The sequence below is a fragment of the Myotis brandtii genome, unplaced genomic scaffold (assembly GCF_000412655.1).
Source record: "Myotis brandtii unplaced genomic scaffold, ASM41265v1 scaffold889, whole genome shotgun sequence".
NCBI classification, from domain to species: Eukaryota; Metazoa; Chordata; class Mammalia; order Chiroptera; family Vespertilionidae; genus Myotis; species Myotis brandtii.
Window position 1 is genome coordinate 1,357,607 of NW_005371640.1, and position 16,683 is coordinate 1,374,289.

The window sequence follows — 16,683 nt, forward strand, 5'->3', positions numbered from 1 at the left end:
TATAGAGTTGTCACGAATATCCAATGGAACCCTGCCTGACACAAGGTAAGTAAGTACTTAGTAAGTGATGTGATTATGGAAATGGTAGCTTTGGACTCTGCTTACCCAGGTACCATTTCAATCCACTAAAGCTACATCTGGTGAACTGAAATATATTTTAGATCATAATGCCTGCCCTCAAGGCCTGTAAGAGTTAAAGCCACTCCGAACTCCTGTAAGTGATAAAGCCCACCTCTGTCATCATTATTATAGCATCACGTCAAAATACATAAGCAATAAAGATTCCTTTGATTAGTCTGTCAGCATGGTAAAGAGACTTTTCCTGTTGGCTCCCAAACCTATTCCCATTCACAAAAATTCTCCGAAGATGCCCCTTTATGTATTTGTCTTGTTTCTATCTTTAGATGAGAAAAATCAAGACTGAGGCTCAGAAAAAAAAATTCACCTAAGCCAGTGGTCGGCAAACTCATTAGTCAACAGAGCCAAATAGCAACAGTACAACGATTGAAATTTCTTTTGAGAGCCAAATTTTTGAAACTTAAACTATATAGGTAGGTACATTGTTATTAACTTAATTAGGGTACTCCTAAGCTGGCCTTGGCTAAAAACATCCTCAATCTGATTGAGGTACGTTCGCTGAGGTTGACCCCTTCCAACTCTCCCATCCTCAACTCCTGCATGAATCGCACACGCCTCGCTGCATATCCTGTGGCCGGCCTGCGCGGCGTCTCCCGTCGCCTGACAGACCGACACCCCCCACTTCTTCTAATGCCACTTCTTCAAAATAGACTCACCCAGGCCGAAAACCGACCTCTGCACATGGGCCACGAAGTTTCAATCGCACTGTACGTGCGTGCCCGCACGTGGTATTTTGTGGAAGAGCCACACTCAAGGGGCCAAAGAGCTCGTGAGCCGCGGTTTGCCGACCACTGGCCTAGGCCCTTAAAGTCAGGGTTACTAGAAGAAATTGTATTGCGCAATGGTTAGGTTACTGAACCATTGGGTTTGCAATCTGGCCTAGTTGTTATATGATTTGAGCAAGTCACTTAATCTCTATTAGTCTCAGTTTTGTCATCTGAAATATGAGGATACTAGTCGTAGCCATCTCCTAACATTAACTAAAATAAAGTCATTAATGCATTGAGCATAGGACCCAGTCCATGGTAAAAAAAAGAAAGAAAAAGCATTAAGTGTTTGTCCTGTGGCTTAGAGGACATAAGTAAATACTCGCAGTCATAGTGCCACTGTCATCATTAGTCCCCGTAGTTGACTCAATGAGGATCTTCCAAAGAAGCCCACATCCTAATCCCTGGAACCTATGAACATGTTATTTTATATGGCCAAGGAAACTTTGCAAATGGGACTAAATTAAGGATCTTGAGATGGGGAGATTGTCCTGGATTATCCAGATGCTTCTTATGTAATCAAGAGTCCTTGTTAGAGAGAGAGAGAAGAGTCAGAGAAGATGTGACAACAAAAGGAGAGGTCAGGAAAATAGGGCTATGAGCCGAGGAATAGGATTAGCCTCTAGAAGCTGAAAAAGGCAATTAAATAGATTATCCACTAGACATTCCAGAAACAATGCTGTCCTGCCAACACCCTGATTTTAGACTTTCTGAACTCCAGAACTATAACATAATAAATGTGTGTTGTTTTAAACCAAATTTGTGGTAATTTGTTAAAGCAGCAATAGAAAATGAATATAGTCTTTTTCAATGTTTCCTGCATAAACATACAAGTGATTAAATGAATCCCTTAGAGTCATGATAATGATTCTGTTATGAAAGACTATTTTTCCCTCCAAGAAACAGATGACCAAATCATACTGTGGAATGTCCTTGAAATAAATAGACTAATTTTTATCTTACTCAAGCCAGAAGTTCTGACCTGAACCAAACCACTTTGGGCTCCCTCAGAAACATGACTCTGAAGCCGTGACTTTCCACCTTGGTTGCACATTTGGATCACTTGGGGAGACTTAAAACACTATCAGTGCCCAAAAGGCACCCCAGACCAATGGCATCAGAATATCTGCCAGTTGGGACCCAAACATCACTATTTTTTAAATCCCCATGCCAGGTGTTTCCAAAATACAGCCAAGATTGAGAACCACTGCTCTAAATTTTTTAAAACAAATCTATCAAGGTCCTTAGGCAGTCTTCACCCCTCCAAAGAATCATCGCACACACCATTCATTAGCTACCCAGACCTGGAACGTTTTGAAGCCTCGGTCGCTAGCCAAAAAATTAAATAAATTATATATATTCCCAGGCTGCAGCATTTTATTATGGCAGCCTAAGCAAGCTAACCCATAGAATCTAGTCGTAGACATAGGTAGTGTCTTAGTCTGTTCAGCTGCTATAACAAAATATCACAGAACTGGGTGGCTTATAAACAACAGAATTTTATTTCTCACAGTTCTAGAGGCAGAGATGTCCAAGATCAAGGTGTCTGCATAGTCAGGTGAGGGCCCTCTTCTAGGTTCATGGTTGGTACCTTGTCCTCACATGGTGGCAGAGCCAAGGATCTCTTTAGAGCCTCTTTTGTAAAGCACTGATCCCATTTTTGTTCATTCAACAGCTTTTTATTGAGTACCCACTATGTGTCAGGGTCTCTAATCCAGGGGTCCTCAAACTTTTTAAACAGGGGCCAGTTCACTGTCCCTCAGACCGTTGGAGGGCCGGTCTATAGTTTTAAAAAAAAAACTATGAACAAATTCCTATGCACACTGCACATATCTTATTTTGAAGTAAAAAAACAAAACGGGAACAAATACAATATTTGTATTTGCATGTGGCCTGCGGGCCGTAGTTTGAGGACCCCTGCTCTAATCCCATTCTTGAAGGTTTCACCTAAATGACATAAGTACCTCCCAAAGGCTCCACCTACTAATGCCATTACCTTTGAGGGTTAGGATTTTAACATATGGATTTGGGGAGGTCACAAACATTCAGAGTATAGAAGAGTCAGAATTTATATATCTTCACTCCTCCCTAAAATAAATAGACCCCTCCATTCCTTCTCTCCCCTGGAGCTTTGCATACCCCCATAGATTTAGCACAATCTTACATATAACACCCTCAATAAATATTTATTGAATTAACCTGACAGTGTCTGTTGCCATTTTGGTCTCTATCACCTGCTGTGTTACAGAAAAGATCCTTCCTTGGAAACTGTGAACTCCCAACTCACATCTGTGCCAAATAATCTGGAACAATCAATGTGAAACATATGTTGGATCTCTGGAAAGAAGGGATGTTAAGGCCAATAGCAGAGTTACAACATGACAAAAAGTGCTGGTACTTGTTTGTAAGTACATTTTAAAGATAAATCAGTTCAATCTAACTTGGCTCAACATATATTGAGTGTCTACCATATCATAGCAGGGCACTCTGTTAGTCTTTGTGGAAGGACTTAGATATCATCGCTGTCCTTGAGATACTTTCAGTCTAGCAAGGAGGGATGAGGCAAGTATATTTATAATTGTCAGGCAAAAAATTGGATAAATGTCACAGGAGAAGGGGATCAGGAAAGGCTTGGAGACAGGCCTTACAAAATTTGTAAAATTTTTCCAGAGGGCTTAGCTACCTGGAAGTGGGGGATACTGCTGGAGGATCAAAAATAACTATCACTTGGTGTGACTGTGCTAAGAACTTTTATGCACTAGCACACTTCATCCTCACATCCCCATGAGTTAGGTACAATATCATCATTCTGAGATTCTGAAAGGCTAAACAACTTGCTTAAGGTCCTACACAGAAAGTAGAAGAAGTAGGACTGAACCCAGGTTTGTCTACTTACTCCAGTGCCTTTGCTCTTTTTTTAAAAAACAACATACTTTTAGAGAGAGAGAGAGAGAGAAACATCAATGATGAAGGAGAATCATTGTTTGGCTGCTTCCTGCACACTCCCTACTGGGGATCAAGCCCACAACCCAGGCATGTGCCCTTGACTGGAATCGAACCTGGGACCCTTCAGTCTGCAGGCTGACACTCTATCCACTGAGCCAAACCGGTTAGGGCCAATGCCTCTGCTCTTAATCGCTACATTATGTTACTTTCCTTGATGCTCTAACTGACCCTCTAACTGCACATATTGCAATCATTCACTTGGAAATCTCCTCTCTGTCAGAAATGGCTCAGGACAACCAGCTCTTCTTAGTGACCCATAGAATTCTCCATCATGTGTGCCACATGTTCATCTAGTCAAATTCTCATCTCAGGAGGTCCTCATGCAGATGGCCAGCCTTTGGCAGACAGGGTTGCCCTGGAACACCACAGAAGGATATAGTGACTATTCTTAGAAAGCCAAAATATGACAATTACAAAGTTAGAGTCCAATAGAGCAGGTGTGTAAGCTACATTCGCTGGATGGAGAAACGAATTATGTTAAATCATGCTTTTTTTCTTTTAACAAATGTATTGAATTTATTCGGGTGACATTGGTTAATGAAATTATATAGGTTTCAGGTGTACAACTCTAGAATACATCCCCTGTACTGTGTTCACCACCCCAAGTCAAGTCTCCTTCCATCACCATTTATCCCCCTTCGCCCTCTTCCACTTGACCCCACCCCCTTTCCCTCTAGTAATCACCATACTGTTGTCTGTGTCTATGAGGTTTTTTTTGCTTAATCCCCTCACCTACTTCATCCAGCCCCCTAACCCCTCATCCCTCTGACAGCTGTCAATCTGTATGACCCTGAGAAAATCACTTAACATTTTTAATTAAATTTATTGGGATGACATCTATATATATAAAAGGCTAAGTGACTAACCATACGTACATCTGACCGTCCATCCGACGACCAGCCAGTACATATGACGCACACTGGCAATTTAAAAATAAATGTTGACTCACGCATTATTAATAAATCACAAGGACAAACTCTAGACAGAGAAGAATATTCCTACCTGAACCTTTTTTCGGACATCGTCAGTTATATGTTGCTTTCTCTCGAGTTCGAAGAGCGTGTATGTGACATTAAATTAGTCAAGCACTCTGAAAGTGTTTTTACTCCTCTTAATGTGGTATACAGGGAGATATTAGAATAAGTTTAATCAATTTATCAGTCATTGTTTTTATTAATGTTGTTTTTATATCATGTTTTGGTTGTTTTTAAATCATGTTGTTATTGTTTATTTACTAATCAATTTATATATTATTTTCATATACATTTTACTAATTTTCTTTCATCTCTCACACCTCTATTATAGAGAAAGGGTGAATAGCGATATTAAAATATTTTGTATTTGAATTTTATAATACTATAGTATATATACTATTTTGACATGTAATTTTTTGCAGTAATGTAATTACCACATGAATCTTTCTTCTAATTAATTTCCTTTCAATGTGCACGAATCCATGCACTGGGCCACTAGTTGGTTAATAAAATTATATAGGCTTCAAGTGTACAATTCTATGAGGCATCATCTGTATATTGCATTGTGTGTTCACCACCCAAAGTCAAATCTCCTTCTGTCACCATACACTTGACCCTCTCTACCCTTCATTACACCCCTATCCACCTTCCCCTCTGGTAACCACCATATTGTTGTCTGTGTCTATGGGTTTTGTTTGTTAATTTGTTGCTTTCAGTTTTCTATCCCACATATTAATGAAATTTAAAGCCACATGCAAATGAATGAAGCTAGACTATTACTTGTCCCCATATAAAAAAATTGGCTCAAAATGGATCAAAGACCCAAACATAAGACCTGAAGCAACTTTCAAGTATGCATTACAGCATTACTAACTATAATTATCATGCAGTACATTACAGCCACGTGAGTTACTTATTTGATAACTGGAACTTTATACCTTTTGACTACCTTCACCCATTTTGCCATTCCCCACACCCTGCTTTGGTAACCATGCATCTGTTCTCTGTATCTATGAGGGTTATTTTTAGATTGCACATACAAGTGAGATCATATGGTATTTGTCTTTCCCTGTCTGACTTATTTCATTTATCATATGCCCTCAAGATCCACTTACATATTTCTTTCTTGTTATGGCTAAATACACACACACACACACACACACACACACACACACACACACACACACTAGAGGCCCGGTGCACGAAATTCATGCACGGATAGGGTCCCTAGGCCTGGCCTGTGATCAGGGCGAATCGGGGCCTTCCAACTGCCAGCCAGGACCTCCCTTCCCTGACTGCCAGCTGCCAGTGGGGCCTCCCTTCCCTGGCTGCTGGCTGCCAGCCAGGGCCTCCCTTCATCCCATGCCGCCCCCTGGTGGTCAGCACACGTCATAGCAAGTGATTGAATTCCTGGTCTCTCGGTCAAACTCCCGAGGGGACACTTTGCATATTAGCCTTTTATATATATAGATTCTTTATGTATTCATCTATCAATGAACACTTAGATCGTCTCCATATCTTGGCTATTGTAAAGAATTAAATAATGCCACAATGAACATTAGGGTACATTAGGGTGCATTTGTCTTTTTTGAGTTAGAGTCTCAGTCTCTTCATCTATAAAAAAGAGAGAGAGAGAGAGAGAGAGAGAGAGAGAGAGAGAGAGAGAGATATTGGTGAACCTTGGTCTTTTTTAGAGCCATGCTACAGAAAATGTTATCCACCCAACAGTATCTGTATCACCCAGAAATTTGTTAGAAATATAGAATCTCCTCAGGTCCCACCCCAGACCTTCTGATTCAAAATCTGCATTGTAAGCAGAATTGTAGTTGATTTATATACATTGAAGCTTGAGCAGTACTGACTTAAGTGAAGTGAAAGGAAAGTGAGAGAATCTATGCAATTTCATCAGCAAGTTAAGGAGGCCAAAGTTGGGGGTAGGTATGAATGGGCAGTTGAAAAATATTTAAAAATCTTGGATCAGTTACTGTGGGGTTGGATGAAAGGATGGTGAAGCAGCCAGGATTTTCCCTCTGAGATTGGAAAGCGTGAGCTTATAGTGAACCCAATCCAAGTACTTTTTAAGGGAGAAGAGAGAAGATAGCACATATATGAATACTACCATTTACTGACTGAACATTATATGCTCGTTACTTTTATGTGTTATGTAATCATCATAACAATTACCAGATAGGTATTGTAAAGAATTTAGAGCAGTGTCTTGCATATAGTAATTGCTCAATAAATGTTAACTTTTATTGGCATTTGCAATAAACGCTGTCTTAAGCTGCCAACTAAAGGAGCTAGAGGCAGGAGAGAGAGGATCCAAAGTAACAGAACCATACTCACTTTATTGCAACGTTAACTTCAATAAAGAGGAAAAAGAAAGCAAACCAATGTCTGCTCAGATTTCAAATGTCCTAAGTGAAATTTCTCTTTCTAGGAAGTTTCCTGGCTTTGGCTCTGAGTTCTTCTCTCTTTGCACTGAAGAGTGTAGAATATTACCCTGGCAATAAGCAACTCTGCTTGAGGAAGTCAGGATAATTCTATTCTATTTATAAAAGGCAAAGCAAATGCCAGAAGAGGCTGCAGGACTGGGGCAGAGCTTGAATTCCTTTGGAAGGAATCCATCTCATGATCTTGAGAGAGAATAGTTTCAGACTGGGCAGCTTACTTCAGTACGTTCAGGAGCAGGGTTGGGGGGGGGGGAGCTTCCCTCTCAACACCCTCTAGGACTAGCAATCCCTGCACCCCAAAGCTTGGGCTGAGAGTGAAATCTTTCTACATCAACTGCTACTTTTGTAAGGAGTATTCGGAAGGGAACTTTGAAGTCATTGAAAAAAAATCATTGAAACAAGAAGTGTCCAAAGCCTCAGCTGGGAACCACAAAACTTGGAAAGCTCTTTGCGTCAAAGGAATCCAAGAAGAAAAACACAGTCAATCCCCGTCATCCTGTCTAATTCTAAAGCCCAGGCATTACACTTATGAATGGAACTTTTGCCAATTCTTCAGTCCTGAGCACATCACCATTAGCCGCTCTCCTTTAGACCTGCCTGCCCCCTTTTCATCCAGGGCTATTAACCTTCAGAATGCAGTCACCAGGCCTTATTCAGTGGCCTCAGGTCATTATAATGATGAATAAGGTGATTTTAAGCGACTGGAGGAAGGAAGCCCTGTGGGATTCAAAGTGCTAAAAGAAAGGCAGGGTAGGGTATTCTGGCAATTTGGGCCTCAAATTGCTTTGTAATAAGAACAATGTGGGTGCAGTGAACCCTACACCCTCCCAAAATAACAGGTCTAAACCTGGCAAGCAGATCAGATAGGCCAGGCTTGCAGTAGGTTGAAAGACCTCCAAGAGAACACAAGAAGCTACCACAAAGTGAGTAGAACCCAAATATCCGTGGTACAGGGGATATATTTGGAAGTGTCTGCTCCACACATAACGATCCCCTTATAACTCCTATCTGATTTATAAATGTGTGCCCCTTGCTTCTATTACATAACCCTAGCCTCCTGGGCCAAAGTTCACTGATCTAGGGGTAGGCAACTGACTCGATCGATCAGTGCCCATTCCCTGTGACTTGGTCATTGGTACTAAGCCAGCCAGTACCTTTCTATGAGACTGAACTGTAACATATGAACTTAGGAGATAACGAAGCTATCTCTTGCCCACTCCGTGCTCTCCTCTACTAAGTGAGAAAAAAATAAGCTGACATGCAGAGAGAACCAGATAGGAGACACCGAAAAAATAAAAAATAAAAACAGCCTGAGTTCCCAACAACTTCCCATTTCCAAAACCCCGTTCATTCCCAAGAGTCAGTCACATTCCTCTTGTGCTTAAACTAGCTCCAGCTGGTTTCGCCTTTTGCAACTAAAGGATAGAAATGAATAAATAACATGTCTAAAGGGGCAGCTGCTGCTCAGTTCCTGGTGACTGTCACCATGCAGCAGTCTAGGCCCAGTGATGCGAAATATTTCAAGTTTTTCAAGAAAGTTGCAAACCTATATTTTACATCAGGGGTGGGGACCCTTTTTCCTGCCAAGGGCCATTTGGATATTTATAACATCATTCGCAGGCCATACAAAATGATCCACTTAAAAATTAGCCTGCTATATTTGGTCAAACATTTCATTAACTCACCCCTAATGCCCTGGCAGGGCCAGACCAAATGATTTCGTGGGTCTTATACGGCCTGCAGAAGAGACGTTCCCTACCCGTTTCACGTGAAAAATTCCACTCGTATACACCGGTAATGAAATCAAATTCTAGAAAACATTGTCAATATAAAGTATATCTGTGGCCTCAGTGTGGTTTGCAGACCCCTGAATCGTGACCTCAGTCAGCAAACTTCCTGTCTCACCTGCTGTTTCCTTACTTCCTAAATCTTTCATCTATTACTATATTTTTCATGTATACCCATTTGTGCACTGCATTACACTGATATCTGGGCCCACCTTGATCTATTTCCTTTTGGTCTTGCTGACTAGCTAGCTAAACATATAATGATCAGAAATGTGGATTGCAAAAGCCAAACTATCTGGTCAAATTCAAGTTCTGCTGATTATTAGCAGAATTTTCCCAGTTTCCTTACAGGTATGGTCATAGATTTGAAGAGCTGTAGTTTCTCCGTTTATCAAATGGAATACCTGTCACACTTATTATTGTTATTTTTTGTTGTTGTTATGAATATTGTTTGAATATCTGACTAGCAGCCATACTATTACTCTGGCCTCCCAGAAAGTACAGATCTCCCCCTTTTCCCTGATTGCAATGACTCTTGGGGGTTCAATGGGTACTCAGGTTTGTGTCTACCTTCCGGCCCCAGAAAATTTTCTGGTCTCTGTTGAATGACACGGTGCTAAAGATGTCTCTAGTTTCTCTATTTAGCACACGAGGCAGCTGTTTATGTAATCCCTAAGGTTTTTTAAAGTAAAGAATGACTTTTGGGGAAAGCGCTCTTAATACTGTGCCTATAAAAAACAGAGACTCCTTTATTTATAGTTGTGTCCTGATTCTGTCTACTTTTCCAGTCTTTTTTTCCTGCCACTGACCCAGAACATTCTTATGCTCACTATTTCCTAAATACACCACCTCTCTAGAACCTCCATTCATTGACACATGCTATTCCTTCTATCATGTCCTTACTTTCTCTACTTGCCTTGAAAACACATATTTCTCTTTCGAGACTCAAGCATCACTCCTCTAGCAAGTCCTCTCTGACTCCTTGACCCCTAATGTCACCCACATCTTTCCTGCTCATGTTAATGATTTGCTTACTTGTCAATTTCCAAATTCCTCCCTCCTTGAGTTTCTTCAGCCTACCTGTAATCTTCAGTGTCTTTATCAACAAAATGAGTAAAATCCCATGATGAATTTACACGAGAAACATGCAAAGGGCTTAACATGGTCCTTTGCGTACAGTATGTGAACAGATACTACTTATTTGGTGTAACTTTGTCTCCCAGCTGAGTTCGAGGGCAAGGTTGAGGTAATATATTTTTGTACCCCAGCCTGTAGCACAGAGCTGGCCACACATAGGGTTCTCAGGGCATGTATGTTGAAAAAGCAAATAAGATGAATGAATGAATGTTGCTTCCCCCTTTCAAAGCTATCTGCCTTATATATGTAGACATGGTTAATGTATAGTCAGGTTTAAATAAACCAAAGCTACAGATCACATTCCTCTACAGCAGCAAAAAGCACTCTAAACTCCTCTGAATATTTTCTGCTCTACTACCATGCCATCATTGACCAGCAAAAGTGTCCCCAGCTCAGGGAACAACTTTCCAAAGAACATAATACCATCCATCTGAGCATCAGGTAACATGAGCTAGATAATAACATTCGTTGAAACCTGGCTGTTTCCCTGAGACACTATAGAGGAAGAATATTGACATTCCTGGTTTTCCAGCAGCTAATTTTGCCCCACCTATATTATCACCAAAAGTAGAGTTATCTAACCTCATAAGAGCCCTTCTCTAGCCCTATTCCATTGTCCTCTAGGCCCACATTGTATTGATGCTGCCTTTGGCTATACAATTCTTTCTGTTTAGAATGCCCTTTCCCTTCCACTCTGACTATCCAAATCCTACCTATACTTCTTGAGCAAGTTGCTTCATTTTTTTTAACTTATGAATTGTTTATTTCTGGAAACTTTCCCCCTTTTTATTGAATTGATTGGGGTGGCACCGGTTAACAAAATCATAGCTTCAGGTGCACAATTCCACAACTGCAGTCACTGTGGAGGGCAGTATGGAGCTTCCTCAAAAAACATTAAAATTGGAACTGCCTTATGACCCAGTGATTCCAATTCTGGGAATTTATCCAAAGAAACCCCGAAACACTAATTCAAAAGGATATATGCACCCCTATGATCATTGCAGCATTATTTACAAAAGCTTGATTTTTCTGTGCCCCCATTTCCCTTACTGAAAAACGGGGGAAATAACAGTATATAGTGGATAGGATTGTTTTATTATATGAATTGATACATGTAAAGTGTATAGAGGGCTGAGCACACAGTAGGTCTTCAGTAAATGTTAGTTATATACTATATATTAGGTGGGAATGTTTGGATGGGTGAGAGAATCAAAGAAGAAAAAGAAAGTGAAGATGAGAGAAGAAAGCTGTTGGAACAACTTCTTAGAAGGTACAGGAGAGAATGGATCCTCTTCCACTTACTGTGTGACCTTAAATAAAGTACTTTACTTTCCCACGTCTCAACTTCCTTGCTATAAAATGGAGATGACAATAGTGCCTACCTCACGACATTATTGTGAGGATCAAACAAAACATACTTCCCCACGGGGAAGGACTTGGGGAGAAGGACAGAGAATAGCTTAAAAGAAATCTTGTGAGGCCAAAGAGACTGAAAGGTTTTTTTTTAAAATTCCAAGTGAATAATTTTCACAGTTTCATGATAGAGTAGAACCTTGTGAAGTTTTCTTTAAAAGCTTAAATATTTTTCTAGTGCTAATAAATTTATTGTGATTTCTTATTCAAGTGCATTGAAAAGGCTTTTTATATCTAAGTAGTTTCAAATGTGTCCGAAACCTTTTCCAGGTAATTGTATTATACAACAATGGTTAGTATGAAATTAAATTGTATCAGTTGACATGAATTCAGCAATAAGCTTACTAAGTTTTATCTTTAAAGAAACATTCTATCCAGCCCTGGCCAGTTTGGCTCAGTGGATAGAACGTCGACCTGCAGAGTGAAGGGTCCCGGTTTCAATTCCAATCAAGGGCACGCACCTCGGTTGCAGGAGGCAACCAATTAATGTGTTTCTCTCACATCAATATTTCTCTCTGTCTTTCCCTCTCTCTAAAAATCAATGGAAGAATATCCTCGGGTGAGGATTTAAAAAAAGAAAAGGAAACATTCTATCCAAAGCATAAAAACATAAACCATATTGATATTCTAGAGTAGAATTTTAAGTAAAATAATTGTTGATTACTTATTTTCTTTAAAAGTGACTTTTACTCCCACTTCTAGGAATATATCCTAAGAATTCTGAAACACCAATCAGAAAGAATATATGCACCCCTATGTTCATAGCAGCACTATTTACAATAGCTAAGATCTGGAAACAGCCCAAGTGCCTATCAGTAGATGAGTGAATAAAAAAGCTGTGGTACATTTATACCATGGAATGCTATGTAGCTGTAAAAAGAAGGATCTCTTACCCTTTGAGACAGCATGGAGGGACCCGGAGATGCTAAGCAAAATAGACTGGTCAGAGAAAGACAAGTATCACATCACATGATCTCAATCATATGTGCAATCTAATGAACGAATAAACTGATGGACAAAATAGATCCAGAGACACAGAAGCATGGAACAGACTGATGATTCTCAGAGGGAAGGCAGGAGTGAGGGGGTAGGAAGTGATCAACCAAAGAACTTGTATGCATAACCGTAGACATAGACAATAGGGTGGTGAAGGTCTGAAGGGGAGGGGGGTCACTGGGGAAACAAAAGGGGGACATCTATAATATTTTAAACAATAAAGATTTAAAAAATGGCTTTTACTCGGTATAAAAGTCAAAATTTTTGTAAGGTCCTATATGATCAGGCCCTCTATGTCCCTCTGACCACATGTCCTACTCAGTAGGATAAAAGCATTTGCCTGCAGACTGAAGGGTCCCGGGTTCAATTCCCTGAACACATCAAGCCTTTGCACATTCTCTTTCCTGTGTCTACTACCCCATTCCCTCAGGCATTATGGCTGGCTCTCTCATTTCACTCAGGTATATTTTTAAATACCACCGTATAAGAGAAATTTTCTTTAACTGCACTATAGTAAATATATCTCCCCAATCCCAAATGCCTTCTATTCTTTCTCCCACCTTATCCCCACCCAACAAATACCTTTATTGTTTATTGGCTTTCCCCTCCACCAACACACCCTCATTAGATAAAATTCCCCAGTCTGTGCAGTGATGACACAGAGTAGATTCCTACTAAATATTTGTTCAATGAATTAATTAAAGAGCATCATATCACAATGCACATTGTGTTGATACCTTTGTTTATCACAGCTCCTCGTCCTTGAAGGCTGAGCAACAACCAGGAAAGAACTCATACCAAAGTAAATGTACGGGCAAGCTGATCTAGTCTAGGCACGAACAGCCTAGGTCACCAGATACAGGCATTTGAGAAGGGAACTTGAGGGTCAAAATTACTTCTACTTCTACTCTCTACTACAGAGAAAGCACAAAATATCCTTTTTACAAGTATCCCCCCGAAAGCCTTTTGCCTCCAAATAGATAGAAATTCTCCGCAATCTCAGGAAGCAGAATGAATGACAGCAAACAATTTAAATCGCTCTGGGGAAGTCACTAGAAGTCCTTGGAAAGGATTTCTATTGCTTGCCTGTGAGCCGTTAGTGGGTTCACAACCCTTTCATTGTCCTAGGAAGAAAATAACCATATTTCAGCAATGGTATTTTATGAGAGCTCCGAACTGCCTAGTTTCCCATATCCTACAACTAGAAATTCTCCCAAAGGAAAACAAACCAATATGAACACAAAGGGACAATCCAATGTGAAAATGGAAGCATACCTGTTCCTAACATAGTCCATGCATACCAACTGCAGGAGGCTGGGTACGGCACCAACACATAGTTGCTTCTCCACCCTCCATGCAAGGGTGTGGATAGCAGACTTCAGTGGGTGTGACATGTACAAGTGGTTCTTGGCTCTGCGTCAAGACTGTACGCCCACTGACGAAAGTAAGGAAGAGTGCCAGTTGAATTTATGTTTCCTTTGTTTATAGGAGCCCATAGGCCAGTGACTTTAGGGGGAAATACCTCTAAGTGAGGCTTTCTTTTTTTATCTGAATCCAGTGGACTCAATGATATGGCCGCTCACAATAAGGTCACTTGGCGGTTTGGAAAATCAATTGAGGAGAGAGGGGATGGAGGAAGGTGCTTTACTTAAATGTTGCCTAGGAACCTAGATCTAACACATGCCCTTGATGGGAGTTGGCACTGGGATGCAATGAAACCCAACACATTAAAGAAGGGAGGAGCTCTGTGACTTGCATTTAATACCAGAGACAGCTGAACTGGTAAATTGCAGAGCACTGGGAGCTGTGGCATTCCATCCACCGAACAGAAACTTTCAGAGTGAAATGCTAGCCCTCAAACCTCAAACAACACGTTTTCATGTCTGTAACCTGTGGGATATCATTAGGCTCCACCCAGTCCTGTCACTCTCCCTAAGCAGAAAGATGAGAGAGACAAACATGGGAGAGATGCCACTGGTCCATCCGAGACCCTTCTAACAAGTCTCCACCACACCAGTTCTTTATTTAACCTCAGAAGGGAGCTGGTGAAGCCCTTCTCCCCAGCACAATCTTCCTGACTGGACATGGACATGGGCAAGGCAGGTCATCCAAGGTGGCCTTAGCTTCCTTATTGAAGCAAACTACCCTTGGCCTTTTGCATGCCATTTAGCCTTGAGTTCTTATCTCTTCCAGCTGCATCTCCCAGCTACCTGAGCTTGGGCGTGTGGCTGCCTGGCACTACAGGAAAAACATAAGCGGGAACCATTGGAACTTTCACGTGATGGATGCTTGGTAAATGTTGGAATCAAATTCAACATACATCTCCATATCCTAAGAAGGAATCTTGGCCACCAATCTGTTAAGCAAGGAGTCAGTGGCATCACTCGACATGGTCTTGACATAGTAATAGACACCGCTCAGCAGTGGGATCAGCCACAGGCAATGACTTTAGCATTCAAGAAATATTTGTAGAATGAATTCTTTTTTTTTTTTCAAGTCATCTGCATTGCCATGGCACCTCTTAGGAAACAGAAAATTTTCCATCCACCTAAAACTGCTCAATTGACTGCAGTTAACTAATGTGCAACTTCAGGGTGCGCATCCTGATAATCAGCTGGATATTAGAACCAAGTGTGGAGGTTGGTATGGGGGAGAAAAAGCTATCCTTCCCATGCAAATAGCCCCAAAACTCAGAGTGTCATAGTAAGGCGAGTCACGGCTGTCCTTCTCGAAATTGAATTTCCAATACAGATTTCCCTCAGTTGAACCAGTGCACTGTCCCTTTAAGAAGCCAGGCAAGATGGAGCCCTCCCAACTCACAGCTAGAGGCTTTAAGCAACCTGATAAGGATGCTGGAGTGTGACAAAAAGAAAGAACTCCTGGAGAGGGTAAGTCGAGGCTCTAATGATCTGAGGGGCAATCGAGGCACCAAACCATACAAACATCCAACTCTGAGCGCGCCTATGTCAGGGGTGGCAGCTCCCCTAGCGCCACCCCTCCTCCCCTTCCCTCCCTTTCTTACCCCACCCTGCTCCACCCTCAGGATCCTCCTTGAAAGAGTCTCCTTCTATAAGGTGGCTCCTTCGCCGCCCAGCGGAGACCCCAGTGAGGGGGGCAAAAGGAAGGGGGAAAAAGGGTAGGTAGGCAAAATGAAAGGGACTTACTTTTGGATTCTGCGCCTCCGGAGGCATCCTCTCCTCCCAGCCTGGGGCCAGGGCCAACGGACGGGGCGGGGCTGGGGTTGAGCTGATGGACTCGGGGTCCTCACTCCCTCGTACTGCAAACCTAGTTCAGTGGCGAGTTAGAGGTAATGGGCACCGACCAGGGCCGGTGTACACTCGATTTTAATGATCTCCAAAGGAGACCGAAGGGTTGGAGAGAGTTGACCGTGGGTGGGAGTGGAGGTGAGCTCTAAAGCCCTCCTTTTCCTCCCTTTCTGACTAGCTTTCCCCGCCCGGCATTAGCGATAATCAGGGGCAATGGTTTTCTTTTTTCTTCCTTTTGGTTTCTCCCAGCTGCCGGTCCCAGACCCCACCCAGCGGCTCCACCCCATCCACTGCTACACATTCTGTCAATCACCAGCCCCTTTAAAGCTGCATCGCACAACTTGGGTTTTCGTCCGTCTTTGGCGGGCAGACAGAATGCCGGGGCGCCTGGCCTTTCCTGCAATTCCTCTGACCTTTCTGCTGAGTTTAGGAAGCCAAGCTTAGTTGCTAGTGGAGGCTCCCCCTCCCCCTCTGCCCCGAAGCTTTCACAGTCCGCTCCACCCAAAGTCCTTCCGGGCCGGCCAGGCCACGCCATACTCTACCCCATCTATTTTCTTTACTTTGTTTCTGGTTTTAAAAAAAAGAAAGAAAGAAAAGGAAAAAAAAGTGGCTCCTTTGGCTCCAGATAGCCAAGAAAGTTTGTGCAGCGCCCTCTCTGGCGCCGCCCACTTCCTTACAGTTTCTGGACTGAAGTGGCTACAGCAGATCCCCTGTCTCTGGGGCCTCTTGGTTTGGCCTGACTCGGT

The 16,683-nt window shown here is 41.9% G+C and overlaps 1 protein-coding gene across 2 annotated transcripts in view; it reads right to left on the reverse strand.

The window, feature by feature from the left end:
- KLF8 (Kruppel-like factor 8) overlaps nt 1-16,413 on the reverse strand; it is a 74,909-nt gene extending 58,496 nt beyond the window's left edge. Inside the window, exon 1 of one of the 2 annotated variants that reach the window (XM_005885036.2) lies at nt 15,836-16,413. Coding sequence is in view for 1 of the 2 variants with exons in the window: in XM_005885034.2 (XP_005885096.1) it covers nt 13,947-13,959 (13 nt within the window). In the remaining variant the exon portion in view is untranslated. Of the gene's footprint in view, nt 1-13,946; nt 14,021-15,835 lie in introns of those variants that run through there. The other variant, XM_005885034.2, reaches the window with a different exon arrangement.
- Between the last annotated feature and the right edge of the window lie 270 nt (nt 16,414-16,683).